Source organism: Pseudoliparis swirei, chromosome 4, assembly GCF_029220125.1.
Source record: "Pseudoliparis swirei isolate HS2019 ecotype Mariana Trench chromosome 4, NWPU_hadal_v1, whole genome shotgun sequence".
Lineage (NCBI taxonomy): Eukaryota > Metazoa > Chordata > Actinopteri > Perciformes > Liparidae > Pseudoliparis > Pseudoliparis swirei.
This window is the reverse complement of record NC_079391.1, coordinates 18,233,650-18,250,481: the sequence shown is the minus strand read 5'-3', so window position 1 is coordinate 18,250,481 and position 16,832 is coordinate 18,233,650. Positions and strand designations below refer to the sequence as shown.

The 16,832-nt window shown below is 41.2% G+C and overlaps 2 protein-coding genes across 3 annotated transcripts in view; both read left to right on the top strand.

Annotated features, from left to right (window-relative positions):
* Window positions 1-582, top strand: part of stk16 (serine/threonine kinase 16) — a 32,906-nt gene extending 32,324 nt beyond the window's left edge. For both annotated transcript variants that reach the window (XM_056412954.1, XM_056412952.1), the window contains exon 12: window positions 494-582. The gene's annotated coding sequence lies outside the window, so the exon portion shown is untranslated. The remainder of the gene's footprint in view (window positions 1-493) is intronic.
* Window positions 583-5,154: 4,572 nt separating this feature from the next.
* On the top strand, window positions 5,155-16,043 carry atic (5-aminoimidazole-4-carboxamide ribonucleotide formyltransferase/IMP cyclohydrolase). The gene is made up of 15 exons (XM_056412034.1): window positions 5,155-5,258; window positions 10,273-10,292; window positions 10,492-10,618; window positions 10,737-10,880; window positions 11,902-11,990; window positions 12,116-12,267; window positions 13,522-13,678; window positions 13,971-14,096; window positions 14,179-14,372; window positions 14,461-14,550; window positions 14,644-14,769; window positions 14,895-14,987; window positions 15,072-15,254; window positions 15,383-15,538; window positions 15,701-16,043. Exons 2-15 carry the CDS (start codon window positions 10,274-10,276, stop codon window positions 15,818-15,820), a joined length of 1,776 nt encoding a protein of 591 aa, XP_056268009.1. The 5' UTR covers window positions 5,155-5,258; window position 10,273; the 3' UTR covers window positions 15,821-16,043.
* Window positions 16,044-16,832: the final 789 nt, after the last annotated feature.

Sequence of the window (16,832 nt, the reverse complement as noted above, 5' to 3'; positions counted from 1 at the left end):
CAGATTATGTTCTAATTCAACAAAGAGGAGTTTATTTTAAATTAAGGGCACATGATGTGCGGACATGCAGATTATATTACACATTACGACACACTATTGGATTTTGTATTTATTATTGTGGCGATATTGTAATATCAAAACTAAGGTAATTTCTCAGCAAACTAAATGCATTAGGATAAGTAAGATTTAAATATTGTTCTGTGTTTCTATTTTCATTATATTTTCCATCATATTTCTGGTAGCATTGATGAATTACATGAGAATATTTAATCAACAACAGTGATATATTAAAAGTATGGAGTTTAAAGTAGTGTGTAAAAGAGCAAAGAAAAAGAGGTATGTGTATAATTAATGAACAATGATTTTTTAATTGTATTTCAAGTTCTGCAGAATAAAATGCGTAACTTGCTCCTTAGTATCAGTGGAAAAATAAAAAATAATATTTGGGACCATCTCGTGAACACATGTCCGTTGCCCTCTCGTCTCTCGGCAGGTCAAGATCTGGTTCCAGAACCGGAGGATGAAGTGGAAACGCAGCCGGAAGGCGAAGGAGCAGGCCTCCTCCACCTCTGCCCAGTCTGAGGTCAAGCAACCACGCAGCGGAGGAAAAACAACCAAAGACAAAACAAAGGAGAGCCGAAAAGCTGCAAACACAGACGACAGACTGATAGAACTCGATCTGGAGGAAGAGGAGGAGGAGGAGGAAGAGGAGGAGGAGGAAGAGGAGGAGGAGGATGCCCAGCGTGGTTTTCCTGTTGGGATGCCGCGAGCCAAGGACTTCTTGCAGAGCAGCACCGATGTTGGCGACAGTCCCCACAGCCCATTCTCTGACGAGGAGCTGGAGGACGTAGGAGGAGGAGGAGGTGACAGCAGGAAGATCATGGCAGGACTGTGAACAGACACTCGGGGAAACGCCAGTGTGGTTTCATGAGAATTACAGACATGTTACACTGGGACACGTCTGTGCTTGTGGTCACGGACAATCCCCGGACAAATGCCACAAATATACTTTATAAACCATCTGTGAATAAAATCTTCTCAACTGTACATTTTTTAGCATGCTAAGAAATACAATTAAAAAGGTTCTCATTTCCTCCCAAAATGTTGCTGTTTCGATGCCAATCACCTTCTCGTCACCTCGTCTTTGCTCCATCCGCTGACAGCTGGAGCTCCACCCAGTGAACACACATGGCTGAGGCTGCAGTGTATGCGTACAGTGCAAATGCCTCCACTGCATCATGAAGACAATAAATAAAACATATACAGCTTTGTGCATGGTGTTGTGACTGAAGACACAACTCAAACTAAAAAACATCTGCTTCTCCAGATGTTTAGGGAGGGGGAGGGGGGGCACATCGCCAAACATCTCACATATTACTTTTGTGCATTTCATGTGTCAATATTGCTGGGATTCCTTTGTTCTCGATGGTGTTCATGAATTTGTTATTGTCACTTCCATGTAAATGAACTTAATTTATTGAAATGATTGCAAAGATGAATCGTACATGTATTTATCTGAAACTTGTTTGTGGTGTAAATGTAAAATACAAAAAATAGAGCAAAATAAAAACTAAACTTTAAAATGTCTAGATTGCTGATCAAGGTTCCCGATTAGCCTTTTATCAATAATGCCAACAAGCTTATATATGTTTCACCATGTTCACCAGCAGGTGGGCATCATGACATCTCAAGTTTTGCAGATAGTTGGTGATGAAACAAATACATTTTACTCTGATGGAGCTAAATGAAAAGTCAGAGGACCATGAAGTCTTTGGGATCATCCTCTCGGGAACATACATGTCAAAGCAACATTTCATTGCAATTCATCCAATAGATCTTGAGGTATTCAAAACTGGACAAAAGGGGGAGCAGCAGACAGACAGACATGACACACAGACAGAGATACAGAAAAAGTCATATTAAGACACATACTGACTTGATCAAAAGAAAGAAATAATTCACATAACACAACCCGACAGAACAGAGAAGAAAAACTCCTTGTATTCCCGCCGTCTTCAACTTCTTCTTTTCTCGTTCACATCCGCTGGTATAGCAAAGAAAAGCAAATTCTCAGTTCTTACTTTAAATTTATTACAAAAGCTCTCAGATATTAATTACTCTGTGGGGTTTACTGATAGCTAAATAATTAAGCTGATGAAGAGGAAGTAAAGCCATCAAAAGCCTGATGGTGATGTCACACGGGCCCATTTTAATTTCCAAGTGCAACAACATGATGAGTGTGTGTAACTGTAACTGCGACGGGGCGTTTTAATGGCCGCCCATGTAAGGGTTGTGATTAAAGAGCAGATTGCAGAACATGCAGCACGGTGTCGTTTGGCCCCTTCTCAGACCACATGTCACATGCTTATATAGTGATTAAATGCATTCTTAACTACACTCACACCCCTCTATAATGATTGGGAGTGCATTTAAACACTCTTTTAGTGGAGACTAGCACATGGCTTCTGCTGAAAACCCATAAGAAAGTGTCAAGAGTCCCAGAGTTATCATGCAACAGAGACTTCTTCCACTTGAACGATTGAAAGTACACTTTCCACGTGGTTTTCTGTCAACGGGTCTATTCCAACCGGGTCACAAATTGTGAGAGGGGTTAACGAAACTAGTGACTCATATATTTACACAACAGATGTATGTATGTATATATATGTAAATATATACATGTATATATATACATTTATTTATATGTATGTATATAATTTGTATGTATATATATATATATGTAAATATATACATGTATATATACATTTATTTATATGTATGTATATATGTATTTGTATGTATATATAAATATATATATATACATACAAATAAATATATACATATACATACATCTGTTGTGTAAATATATGTGTCACTATTTTGGTTAACCCCTCTCACAACGTGCATGTGACTTGGTTGGAATAGAGTCAAGCACATCGAACAGAATGAAGCATAAATATCTTCTTACGATCTAAACTTTCAGTCCTTTAAGTGACAGCAGCTTTCACCAACCTGGCTGAGGCCGGATGCTGCAGCCTCACACATCCGGTCCAGTCCCCGACATCAACACTTCCAGTCAACTCAAAGGACTTCAGAGGAGTTTTCATTGAACTTTTTTCAGATTTGATTTAATGGGGGCGAATAGAATACATAACAAGCTTGCAGGCCGAACCTCAATCAAACTGCAGCTTTTAATTTGGCTGATGAAAAATCATGCGAATCAATAAGAGCTAATTTAGTTGTGTGACTTGTCAGCTGCGTGATGAATGACTTGTGGCCTGTTTTATGACACAGGCCCCTCAGAACAAAAAATCACAGTTAATTGATCAAGCAGCGCAGCAATGTAGAGAGGGCATTGATTCCGGTTTTCGTCTAATTTAATCTGAATACACCAGTCATGTTGATTAAAAAATCCCTGCGTAAGTCCCTGCTGTCAGTCTCCCTCAACAGCCAGCCCGACGAAAGTGCTGACGACCTGACCGCCTCTTTCTTTCTTTTAACCAATAACGCTATATAGTGAAGCGCGTGTCTTTCGATAAAAATGTTTCACCGTCTATTGAATCACTCAGCTCGCCCTCTGCGACGTCACCTCGGCCCCTCAGACGTCGAGCAGTTACCAGAAACATTTTCATAGTTAAACCAAGAAAGCGGCCTTTTTTTTGTCTGTGCATTTGTTAGATGATAAATCAGGGCACCCTTAAAATATTTACACCCCATAGTTTAATCAATCAGCAAAATGTCGGACTCATTACGTAAAATATGAACAGATTGCCCGATCTTTTAACGCAAATATTGGTGCCGGTTTCCGCGGGCCCTGCCTGTCACTTAACTAATGGCCGAGTAAACGAGTGAGTGACGGAGCCCAATAAATCCACATCTGTCCGACTTAAAACGCGGTTCCAAAGGAGAAAAAAGGCACAGTTTTTTGCCAATAAAGTTTATTGAAAAGGCGTGATGCGTATTCATGAGCGTCATTTATTGCTGCAGGAAACGGCGGTTACAGGTGTTTGACCAATTATGGACGCAGTGATGATGTTGGCCTTTCTTGGTGTCAGTGTAACCTTCAAATACTGTTGAGCAAAAATATCTTGCCATGAAAATGAAATAAAATAACAAATGATATATATATATATATCATATAGTCTCATTGATTTAAATCATTTTTTTGATTTAGGAAAAAAAATGTTTTAGTAACATATAATTAGATATTTTTTTCATCATATGCACAACAATTACAGAAGCAGGAGTTGGTCATTAAAATCTAAAGTCTCAGCCTCCCTCCAATAATGCTGCTTACATGTGTATTAAAAAAACTAAATCTAAATCTAAACATAAAATAGTGCGAGAGACACATTATAACATGAATAGAATATAAACTAAAGTACACCTGTGGGTGGGACACAGCCCACATACATCTCAGCTTACATTGTAATTAACGTTTACGTTAGTGTGGATAAATAATGTTGATCTGAAATATATAATTGTGTCTCGCAGTATGAACATGGTCCATGTCTGCCCTGCCCTCTTGTGGCAAAAAAAGAATACACTTCGCCTGACTCGACTCAAATCATTAGCAGAGATATTCAATGATTGTGCAAATCTACTTCAGTCAATATTTGATCTATACTATTTCCGAACAGCTCTGGGGTTTCTAAAATATATAAGAGATGATCATAAACATATTTTGTTAGTTTCTGCAAAAGGTATTTCCTATAATTGCAATTGTATAATAATCATAATCATAATAACAATAATATAATGTAATATTAGTATTTTAATCTTATTAAATCAAATTGAGAAATCTTGAAATTAGATATAACTGGGTTGGGTTAGATTTACACCGATGATGTGAATTATATTTTGTGACTTTCATTTAAACACATTCAAAACTAAATATATGTCTATATTTTATTAGAGTCTCAATACAACTCAATTGTTCATGTGTACAAAGTCAGACTGTAATATGGGGGATGAGCCATACATGCACTAGTCCCTGAACACTGTTCGATTGTTTGTATTGTTGTGGATCTAAATGCGTATTTTCTACGCCGCGTGGCTCTTTTGGGTGCACTGTGTGTCAGAGGGGCGGGGCGACTCTGGCAGGGCGGGACTTTTTCTACTTTTGAAGCACATGATGAAGCAGTGAAACGCTGCTGGAAGTTCCTCAGCTTCTCTCCTCCTCATTCTCACTCCGCAGTTTGCAGGTTGCGCCGAGCAAAGGCTGAAGGGAGACCCGCTCCGCGCGCGCAGACCGGCAGGGTCCTCGGAGCTCGGTAAGTGGTTCCCTTCAAGTTCGCTTCATTCGCCTGTCGTCGCTATAAAGTTTTGACGACACCACGACGACGCTTTGCTGCTAAACTTGAGCCAAACGTGGTCGCTCTAACCCTAAGCACCTTCTCGCTCTTGTGAGAAGTGAACATGCACGGTGTTTTACTCCGTGTCCTTTGACAAAGTGACTGAGTGGACTTTGCAAGCGGGCTGGTGGATGTTGGGCTCTCTCTGGTCTCGGGGGGGGGCAGCAAAGCCCTGCGGTGAAAATAAAGTAAAATTCTCCCAAAACCTGAATATGGCCACCTGTGGGGCTGTCCGTGTGCACCTGTCGGTGTCTCGCTGTGTGTCAGAGATGTGTCGGAGAGGACGGGAGGAGATGGATGCTGGGGAAGACCCCTGACCACCCTGTCCATGGGGGTATGGGGTATCCTGGCCACAGTGACCCCAGTGACGACATGGAGAAGATGGGCTACAGCCTCTCGTCCGAGAGGGAGCAGTGGCAAAAGTCTTGTAATTTTTTTTAAGCAGCAGCCGTCATTGTGATGACATGGTGAAGATTTACCAACAAGATTGAGTAATTAAAAAAAAAGCCAGGTCAAAGAGCATGCATGACCTGTGGTCGATCACAAGCTAAGAGGATTAGACTTGTGTGTCCCATTAGAAAGCACACGTGTAATTGATTAGCAGTTTATTTGCAAAGCTGCTGCTCTGCTGTAAGCTGGTCCTGTGACACTCATTTTATTCAGGACAAGAATAATTTACCATAAGATGAGATATCTTGTCATTGGAGAATTAAACAAGACATCAGATGGATGCATTGCAATCTATATTTCTTGTCTTCTGAAGTTATTTGGGAGCATGTGATTTAAAAGATAGAGGATGAGTGTGTTGAGGTCACACTGTTGATCACACAGAGCGATACAAGTGTGACACAAGAATACTATGTACGATAGAAACGTTGGCAACAATGTTACTAAAGCAGGACACAGTCTGTTGTCATGCTGCAGTTTTAAAAGCAGCTGTGCTGAAATGGTCAATTGGCTCATCAACAGTTGTGATGGTGGATTAATATGTTTAGTCTCTTATCAAATAAATGCCAACATTCTCAGGTTTCAACTTAATTAATGTGAGGATGTGCTTTTCTATTGTCTTTTTTTTATTTATGTGATATTCAGAGGTTGGACTTAAAAGGCATTAAATGTGTGAAGGAAAAAAATTAGATGTGCAAGATGAAACGATAAATAATAAAAATAGATTGATCCACACTTTTTTGTTAAACTACCAAAGAATTAAATTCTGAGAGGTGATGAGCATGACCACAGTGTGAAAGCTAGAATACAAGAAATGGAAGTTTGTGTACGCATGTGAAGATGTGTATTTGACCTTCATCATTGTTCTGTTTGTTCTTTTTTTAAGCGTGGGTGTGTGCAACTCTACCCATTAGAAGACCGTCTCACCCCGAATGTTCCAGTGGAAGTGAGTTGTGCAGAGGAGATTGTGTGCTTGTAGTAAACAATCTAAAGGTGAATGTTTCACATTGCATTAAAAATCAAAGCAGATTATTAGCATGCACGTGTAAAAAAAATCTTTCTCTCCTCAGGTGGCGTAACTCTGTTAAGAGCAGCGGCCAAGAATCACGCTCGGGTCACCATAGTGTGTGATCCTGCTGACTATTCAGTGGTTGCCAAGGAGATGGAGAGTTCAGCAGACAAAGCTGGAAACCCGAGGACTCTGGCCCTCAAAGTAATGTCTTTCTTCCTACCAGTTTGCACCATATGTTAACTGAACTGTGCAAGGGTGCATATTCAGGGTGACCTTTCTGACTGATATGTCTTTGCTTGGTATCTCAGTTTTGGACTGTTGGTCTTTCTTAACAAGCTGTTTGAATAATTATTTTCAAAATGTTTTACTATTGAATGTTTCTTAAACATGTTTAATCAAATACTAGAAGGAGCATGTTGCAATACATGGCATGGTTGTGACAGCCACATTGAATTATTATTACAGGAGCGTATATACCAAATTACTTGGCCAGAGATGGATGCCCAAAGAAGCTGTCGACAGACCTTTGCCAAATGCATCTGTGGCTGCAGACTGGTACGACCAGGAAGTGGGCTCACTGACACGAGTGTCAGACTTTGGCACCAACCCATTTCCAAGTTTACAGGACCAGGAAGCTGCAGTGAGGGAATTTGCTCTGCAGTGCCCTGATACAAGTGTACTGCTGGACAATGCAGTGAATAATCTGCCACAACCGTTCAAAGATGGACTCAAAGGCCTCATCGACATCTCAAGGAGAAATTGTCAACGCTGATGTTTTTGTGTGTCTAAGTTGTTATTGTCTGTGCTTTTTAATTAATTGGTTCAACTGACGGGATGTTTTTTTCTTTTCTTCAAATGTTGGGGGTTTAAAGGAGAAATATGTTCTTTTTGAATAAACAGTCTTTAAAGTCTGGCACGAATTTCATTTTTAATCTGTAATGGGAAAGGCTGGACCTGTAACACCAACTATTGATAGTGACACGGTGTGTTGACCCCCTGCCAGTGTGAGTAAGGCACTGGAAGATAGCTTGTTCAGTGACCTCTGACCCAGGTAACAAACGTACACCCCAAAATATACACACACAAGATGGTTACAGCCGGTTTCGGGCGGTGAAGCCATGATAACTTCATTCATTAGCCACCATTGTATCACTTGTTTCAGGCTCATAAATCGGTCTCCCCGACAGCCGGATATCACAGATTTGGACCCAGTGTGAAGATTTCCCACTGGAGGAGGACCCCTATGTGGTTGGGAACCTCGCTTGTTTATGAAGGGCAGCTTAAGGACCCTGACACCCTCAGTTTGGATGCCAATCTGATACCTATTGCTTCACTAAGAACACAGCTGATGTCTGAGCACGACAATCAAACAGCAGGAACAAACATCAATGATAAACAATCTGAGCCAACCTATAAATCACATAATACTAAACACCATTTTGACCTGAGCTTGTAGCAGGTATAAAGCTTCAGTGGAAGCTCAGTCAGGACGGTTCATACATTTGACATTCACTTTTAATTTGAAACAGCTCTTGGAAGGCACAACTTTGATGATGTAAATCATGCGAGCAGATTAACTGCAGATGGAAGAATCAGAGGAATTGAGATCCAGCAATACAATTCAAATACAGAAATGTAATCCTAATGCAATGCTACCACTAATTCTGAAGGCTTCCTCTTTTTGTGCTTCCTCTTTTTGTGCTTGACAAATAATTAGAAAATACCAAAGATTGTCTTTCTTTACTAATCTAGAAGTGTGCAGATGTCATTGGATCAGATATAAGTACATGTGAGCTGCTGCTCTGAGCTACAGAAGGTCATGACCTGCTGCTCTGAGCTAAAGAAGGCCATGACCTGCTGCTCTAAGCTAAAGAAGGCTCTGAGCTGAATATGGCTTATCTAAATGTACATGCAGAGATATAGCCATACGGCTAAACACAGACAATAACGCCTAACAATCACTACTATAAACTATGTGAGACATGTTAGAGATGTGAGAGGAGCTTTGCTCTCCATGTTTCACTCTGATACAATAACTCATGGAATCAACTCCTCAAAACATGTTCACACACAACACAGAGCTCCATCCTTCTGGAGACCAAAGTACTACATGATGATGATGTGATGTAGTCAGAGGGCTAAGACAGCAGAGTAACAACAGAACAGGTTACATGTTGATGATGATGTGATGTAGTCAGAGGAGAAAGACACTGACAGCAGAGTCACAACAGAACAGGTTACATGTTGATGATGATTTAGTTTATTTCGATCAGCAAAATATACAACAATCATAATTCAACAAAAGAAGAAAGTGGCTGACCGAAGGGTCGAGGCTGAAGCTAACGAGCTTATAAGTGCCCTAACCTATGATTTCTCGAAAAAACGTATTTCAAAGAATCATATATATATATATATATATATATATATATATATATATATATATACATATATACACACATTAATATACATACACACACATACATACACACACACATATATATATACATACACACACACATACAAACACACACACACACACACACACACACACACATATAAACATAAACCAAAAAACGTGTCCCCATTAACCGTTGATGTAATGATGATGTAGTAATGAAGGTTACAGGTGAAGCACAGGTGGTGCTGTGACTGGGTGCTAACTGAAGGCTGCTTAATAAGAAAAAAACTACTGTCTCTTTATTTTTCAATTGTCAATATGTATTGCCTCGTGGTCATCATATCCTCACTCTTCCATGTGGGAATGTTTAGTTACAAAATGACCCAAATAAAACAAGTAAATACATGATGTATACAACTATGCTGGAAATTAACCATGAACATAAATATCGGAGGAAATAAACGGCATTAAATACATATGTATCAAGAACAGGTATACTGCCATCTAGCGGTATAAAGGTGAACCGTTTACTCTGCGGTGGAAATATAAATATAATAACAGCAACAACTCTGCACAGAAACATTACTTTGATTAATCTATATTAGGAACTGTGTTGCATCAAACAATGCAACGATTAAGTGAGAAGGTGATTCTTGCTGTGTACATGAATATTAAACTTCCCGTCGTCACCACTGTCGCCAACATATCCAGGTTTAATTCTTTATTCTTTATATTGACTAATTAATATTCTTCTAACGTTACCCTGCTATGTGTTTGCATCGTTAAAATATCCCGTTTAATTCTTTATTCTTTATATTGATTAATTAATATTCTTCTAAGGTAATACGAATATGTATCACTGGCTTTTATTTTGACTTCATTTTAAGCACTTCCGTTCTGTCGTTTTTGGTTTCAGACAGCAGAAACGAAATACGGAGGTGGTATTCCGTTTTTCCGTTTTTGGTTTTCAAACGGAAAACGAAAAAACCACGTGATTTCCGTATTCCGTATTTGGAATGAAACGAAAAAACAAACTAACAAAACGTACACGGACCCGGCAGCATGGCCTCCTCGGAGCTCGGTAAGTGGTTCCCTTCAAGTTCGCTTCATTCGCCTGTCGTCGCTATAAAGTTTTGACCCGCGACACCACGACGCTAGCTTGCTGGCTAACTTGAGCCAACGTGGTCGGCTCTAACCTCCCTAAGCACCTTCTCGCTCTTGTGAGAAGTGAACATGCGCGACGGTGTTTTACTCCGTGTCCTTTGTGTCTGTCCTCGCAGCACTCTTGAGCGTGTCGGACAAAAGTGGACTGGTGGACTTTGCCAAGCGGCTGGTGGATGTTGGGCTGTCTCTGGTCGCCTCGGGGGGCACAGCCAAAGCCCTGCGGGATGCGGGGCTGGCGGTCAGGTGAGTGCTGAAGTGGTCTTCTGAAAATAAAGTAAAATTCTCCCAAATGTACCTGAAGCTAGCGGCCACCTGTGGGGGCTGTCCCGTGTGACCTGTCGGTGTCTCCGCTGTGTGTCAGAGATGTGTCGGAGCTGACGGGACATCCGGAGATGCTGGGGGGCCGAGTGAAGACCCTGCACCCCGCGGTCCATGGGGGTATCCTGGCCAGGAAAACCCCCAGTGACGCCGCAGACATGGAGAAGATGGGCTACAGCCTCGTCCGGTGAGAGGAGCAGTGGCAAAAAAGTCTTGTAAATTTTTTTTTTTAAAGCAGCCTCGTCATTGTGATGACATGGTGAAGATTTAGGGGCAACAAGATTGAGTAATTCCTAAAAAAAAAGCCAGGTCAAAGAGCATGCATGACCTGTGGTCGATCACAAGCTAAGAGGGTTAGAGGGCAGACTTGTGTCCACCATTAGAAAGCACACGTGTAATTGATTAGCAGCTGGTTTATTGGCAAGCTGCTGCTCCTGCTGTAAGCTGGTCCTGTGACACTCATTTTATTCAGGACAAGAATAATTTACCATAAGATGAGATATCTTGTCATTGGAGAATTAAACAAGACATCAGATGGATGCATTGCAATCTATATTTCCTTGTCTTCTGAAGTTATTTGGGAGCATGTGATTTAAAAGATAGAGGATGAGTGTGTTGAGGAGAAGCTCACACTGTTGATCACACAGAGCGATACAAGTGTGACACAAGAATACTATGTACGATAGAAACGTTGGCAACAATGTTACTAAAAGGCCAGAAAAGCAGGACACAGTCTGTTGTCATGCTGCAGTTTTAAAAGCAGCTGTGCTGAAATGGTCAATTGGCTAATCAACAGTTGTGATGGTGGATTAATATGTTTAGTCTCTTATCAAATAAATGCCAACATTCTCAGGTTTCAACTTAATTAATGTGAGGATGTGCTTTTCTATTGTCTTTTTTTTATTTATGTGATATCTTTGAGGTTCTGGACTTAAAAAGGCATTAAATGTGTGCTTAAGGAAAAAAAATTAGATGTGCAAGATGAAACGATAAATAATAATAAAATAGATTGATCCACACAGTAGTTATTTTTTATTTTTTTGTTAAACTACCCTTTAAAGAATTAAATTCTGAGAGGTGATGAGCATGACCACAGTGTGAAAGCTAGAATACAAAGTGACTCAAACTACCCTGAATGGAAGTTTTGTTGTGCATGATGTGAAGTCTGTGTATTGACCTTCATCATTGTTCTGTTTGCTCTTTTTAAGCGTGGCGGTGTGCAACCTCTACCCATTTGTGAAGACCGTCTCCACCCCGAATGTTCCAGTGGAAGATGCTGTGGAGCAGATTGATATCGGTGAGTTGTGCAGAGGAGATTGTGTGCTTGTAGTAAACAATCTAAAGGTGAATATTTCACATTGCATTAAAAATCAAAGCAGATTATTAGCATGCACGTGTAAAAAAAAATCTTTCTCTCCTCAGGTGGCGTAACTCTGTTAAGAGCAGCGGCCAAGAATCACGCTCGGGTCACCATAGTGTGTGATCCTGCTGACTATTCAGTGGTTGCCAAGGAGATGGAGAGTTCAGCAGACAAAGACACAACCCTGGAAACCCGAAGGACTCTGGCCCTCAAAGTAATGTCTTTCTTCCTCCCCACCAGTTTGCACCATATGAACTGAACTTGTGCAAGGGTGCATATTCAGGGTGACCTTTCTGACTCATACGTCTTTGCTTGTTTTCTGTGATAGTAAACTGAGTATCTCAGTTTTGGACTGTTGGTCTTTCTTAACAAGCTGTTTGGATATTTCACATTTGGCTTGATGGGCTTATCGTCTTGATGCGAGGGAAGGGACACAACTAATTTCCTTTTTTATAATCCTGAGCTGAACATTTTGAAAGTGGGGAAGACTTAAATTGGGCTTTCTGTTGGCCGACCTCTATCTTCTCATCACATTTTCCTCTTAACACTCGTTAACTCTGCCCCGTCAATATCCAGACTTGTACCAGTCTAATCTCAACTGTGGCAAAGACTTTGTCATAAGAGGTGAATCTTACCGTTTGCTTCTATGAGGTGATGGGTTCCTACAAAACATGAGGAAATACTAAGAGTTCTGAGGCAAAAGTCAGTTAATATAATAAATACGTTTCATCATATCCCTCAATTTAGATAATTTTCTTTAAGTCACCATATTGTGTCTGTATTATTTCACACCTGTTTATGTTTGTTTAGAGATGAGGGTTAGAGATGATGGTCAGTGCAAGACAAAGTCCAGACTTGGCTTTCTAGCACAAGTGTGTTTCGGGTTACTGAGTTTAACATGACGGTTACAGAAGTTGTGTTTCTTTGGGGTCATGTTATAGATGTTAAACAATACTCATTATCGGTTTGAAGTGATTTTTAATGTGTTTAAGTAAAGTTTATTTATATTGCACTTATCAGTGTCACAAAGTGCAGTAGTCAATTAAAACAATTTGTCAATAACAGGAGCCAAAACAAACAGTTTAAAGAGCAAATTAGAATGCACAGTAAAAGTTGCTGCAGTAAAGGAACAGGACAAAAAGAAGGCCATAGAATATTTAGATTAACCAAATGCCAGTGTTAAAAGTTGTGTTGAGATGGAGTTTAAATGATACTATTGCATCTGCAAACATTCGGGGTGCAGGCAGAGCCTTCCACAGCGTTGGTGCTACCGCCTCAAAAGCTCACCACGAGTTTAAAGGCGAGTCTGAGGGACTGACACTGTTTTGGAGGTTGTATCTGAGATGGCGGCCTGTTGAATATGGGTGAAGTCGTTGTGGTTAATAACTCTGGCTTTGGTACACATTACAAGAGGATGATGTACATGAATAGTTTTTTGTGTCATCGCAGTGTATTTGATGTTCTTCAGGCCTTCACACACACGGCGCAGTATGACGAGGCCATATCGGACTACTTTCGTGGTCAGTACAGCCGCGGTGTTTCCCAGCTGCCTCTGCGCTACGGCATGAACCCTCACCAAGCACCCGCCCAACTCTACACCCTGCGCCCAGCCCTACCCCTCAAAGGTAGACCCGGCTACACCTCAACTGAATTGAACGTGTCGTCATTGTTTGATTATTATTTATTTTTTTAAGGACTAGTTTACCATTTTGATAAATAGTCTTATTTTGCTTCGTCGTGGAGAGTCAGATGAGAAGATTAATGCTGGCTCGCTGAGTTGGAGGTGCTGGCAGATGGATTTTGTTATCTCTACAGTGCGGTAGAAGATTTGATCCAAGAAATATGACAGGAGTAGAGGGAGATGGGGAGAAAACTATACATTTATCCCGAAACATCATTACTGTTGCCCCCTCTCAGTGGTCAACGGCTCCCCCGGCTTCATCAACTTGTGTGACGCTCTGAACGCCTGGCAGCTGGTCAGAGAGTTAAAGGGCACCCTCGGCATGGCGGCTGCCGCCTCCTTCAAGCACGTCAGCCCTGCTGGTAAGACCAAGACGGAACCGCAAACACACTCTTTAGATTTGAAGTGCCTTGACTTATGATGACTCTTGTGTTTCCTCTGAAGGAGCTGCAGTAGGAGTTCCTCTGACTGAGGAGGAAGCCAAAGTGTGCATGGTGCACGACATGCTGAAGGACCTCACCCCGCTGGCCACGGCCTACGCCAGGGCGAGAGGCTCCGACCGCATGTCTTCTTTTGGCGACTTCATTGCTGTGTCAGATGTTTGCGACGTTCCCACTGCCAAGATCATATCAAGAGAGGTAAAGCTGTGTCCTACAACACAAATAAATGGAAATAATTATTTATACATTTGTATTTTTTACCATGACGACATGTGCTTGCTCTCAGGTGTCGGATGGTATCATTGCTCCTGGCTATGACGAGGAGGCCCTCAAGATCCTCTCCAAAAAGAAGGGTGGCAACTACTGTGTGCTTCAGGTGAGAGATTTATCATCTTCATTTTTGTATTTGTGTATATAAGGACGGTTACAATTAGGGCTTGGATACATTTTCTGTTTTTCTTTGTCCAAGATGGATCCAGACTACGAGCCTGATGAGGCCGAGGTCAGAGTGTTGTTCGGCCTCTATCTCAAGCAAAAGAGGAACGGAGCTCTTATCGACAAGGAATTCTTCAGCAACGTTGTCTCCGAAGGCTCGGTGAGTCACTGCAGTGTTTTTACCTTCTCATCCTGCTTTGTCATTTCGACTCATTATTTAATTATTGACATAATTCTATGTAATTGACAAGTGAGCACCCTTTTGATCGTTTCTATGTCGATAAGCTCTCGGAGGAAGCTGTGCGTGACCTCGCCGTGGCAACCATTGCTGTCAAGTACACTCAGTCCAACTCTGTCTGCTATGCTAAAGATGGACAGGTAAGAGCAGGCAGATGTGAGGAGGAGAGGGGCATCTGGATGAGCCAAAAAAAAATTCTTTGTGTTTTCTCGTCTGTTTTCCAGGTTGTTGGTATTGGCGCCGGTCAGCAGTCTCGTATCCACTGCATGCGGCTGGCTGGTGACAAGGCGGATAACTGGTGGCTGAGACACCACCCTCGTGTCCTGAGCATGAAGTTTTGTAGTGGTGTGAAGCGAGCAGAGATGGCCAACGCAATCGACCAGTACGTCAGCGGCACCATTGGAGAGGTAAGAGGGTAACCATGTTTACATCTGGACGTGTGTACGCACAGCCCACGCGTCTGCTGCTGATGTCTGATGTTCAATGTCATGTTGAGATATTGAGAATAAATTAAATGTCCTATATGCGTCGACAGGGCCCAGACTTGGCAGTTTGGAAGTCAAAATATGAAGAGGTACCCGAGCCTCTGTCAGAGACTGAAAAGAAGAACTGGATCAGCTCTCTGAAGGCCGTGGCCGTCAGCTCCGACGCCTTCTTCCCCTTCAGAGATAACATCGATCGTGCCAAACAGGTCAATATAACGCACCTTTCCCACTGTATGCACTTTATTAATAAATTGCTTGGGAATGGTCTGAAGACACCTGCTGAACTTGTATCTTTTGGAAACTACTGTCTGACACTGACGAGCTTTCCAATCGTCTTCACTCACGTCTCTCCCTGTTTCTGTCTGTAGAGTGGCGTGAAGTACATCGCTGCTCCAGCCGGCTCTGCTGCTGACCAGGTGGTGATTACCGCCTGTAATGAGCAAGGCATCACTCTGGTGCACACCAACCTGCGTCTCTTCCACCACTGAGCGCTGCTCCAGGTGTTCTCTACACTCGACTCAGTTTGGGAGCATTAAAGTTGAACTCTTTTCCAACATTGCTGATACTCCAAACATCCCAACCCTCATCACGCTGACGTGTGGAGGTCCCACTGTTTCCTAGCTTATTAACAACATTCCTCACTTGAGATCCTAATATCAGAGATGCACTCAACTGTTTTCTTTCAGTGTGAAATAAACTAATTGACTGATAGTTTTCTCTTGTGTTATTATGTCGCTCTCGGAGGCTAACAACCACAAGGCGTTACTTCTACTTCGCGGCTAACTATACAAAGACTTTGTTATGGCACAGCTTAATGAGATGATTGTTTTATTTATTTTGTAATACTCTTAACTATTTTGTGACAAACTGACTTCAATTACATATTGTGAGATTTCTGTTTTATTTTATACTATGACTGAATGGCATACAAACAAGGTCATTAGAATGTATTACTTTTGTATGACTGTCTTATAATCATCTAATGGTATACAATATTGTCATGACAAAAGATATTTATTTTTATGGCATACACATTTTTTGCAGTTCTTTTTTTTTATTTATGCCAGACTGCATGACTTTTTAGATATTTTGTATGGCATACTGTGACTTATGACATTACAATACAATTACTTCATTTGAGATTGGCCTTTGTTTTGTGACTTGCCAATATACTGTTCTTCAACTTTAAACCGGCTATACCACTTCGAGGGCATTTAGTTGGTCACCTCCAAAATGGGTTTATCTTTAATCTTTTCATGCCTAAAACCTCCTTTTTTCCAGAAACATAACATTGCGTTTAGATTTTAGGATCTCCTGCTTTATTAAAATAAGGGACTTTTTTGTCTAAAGGGAGAAACAACATTGGCATGGTTGACAAAGTATTAAAATAGAACAGTTCAAATTCTCTCATCCCGGTTCACACATTGAGATTAAAATGATGTACGAATGTGTCAATCACACACAGTGCGACCCCTCAGTAACAGATGGGCGACGGAAAAG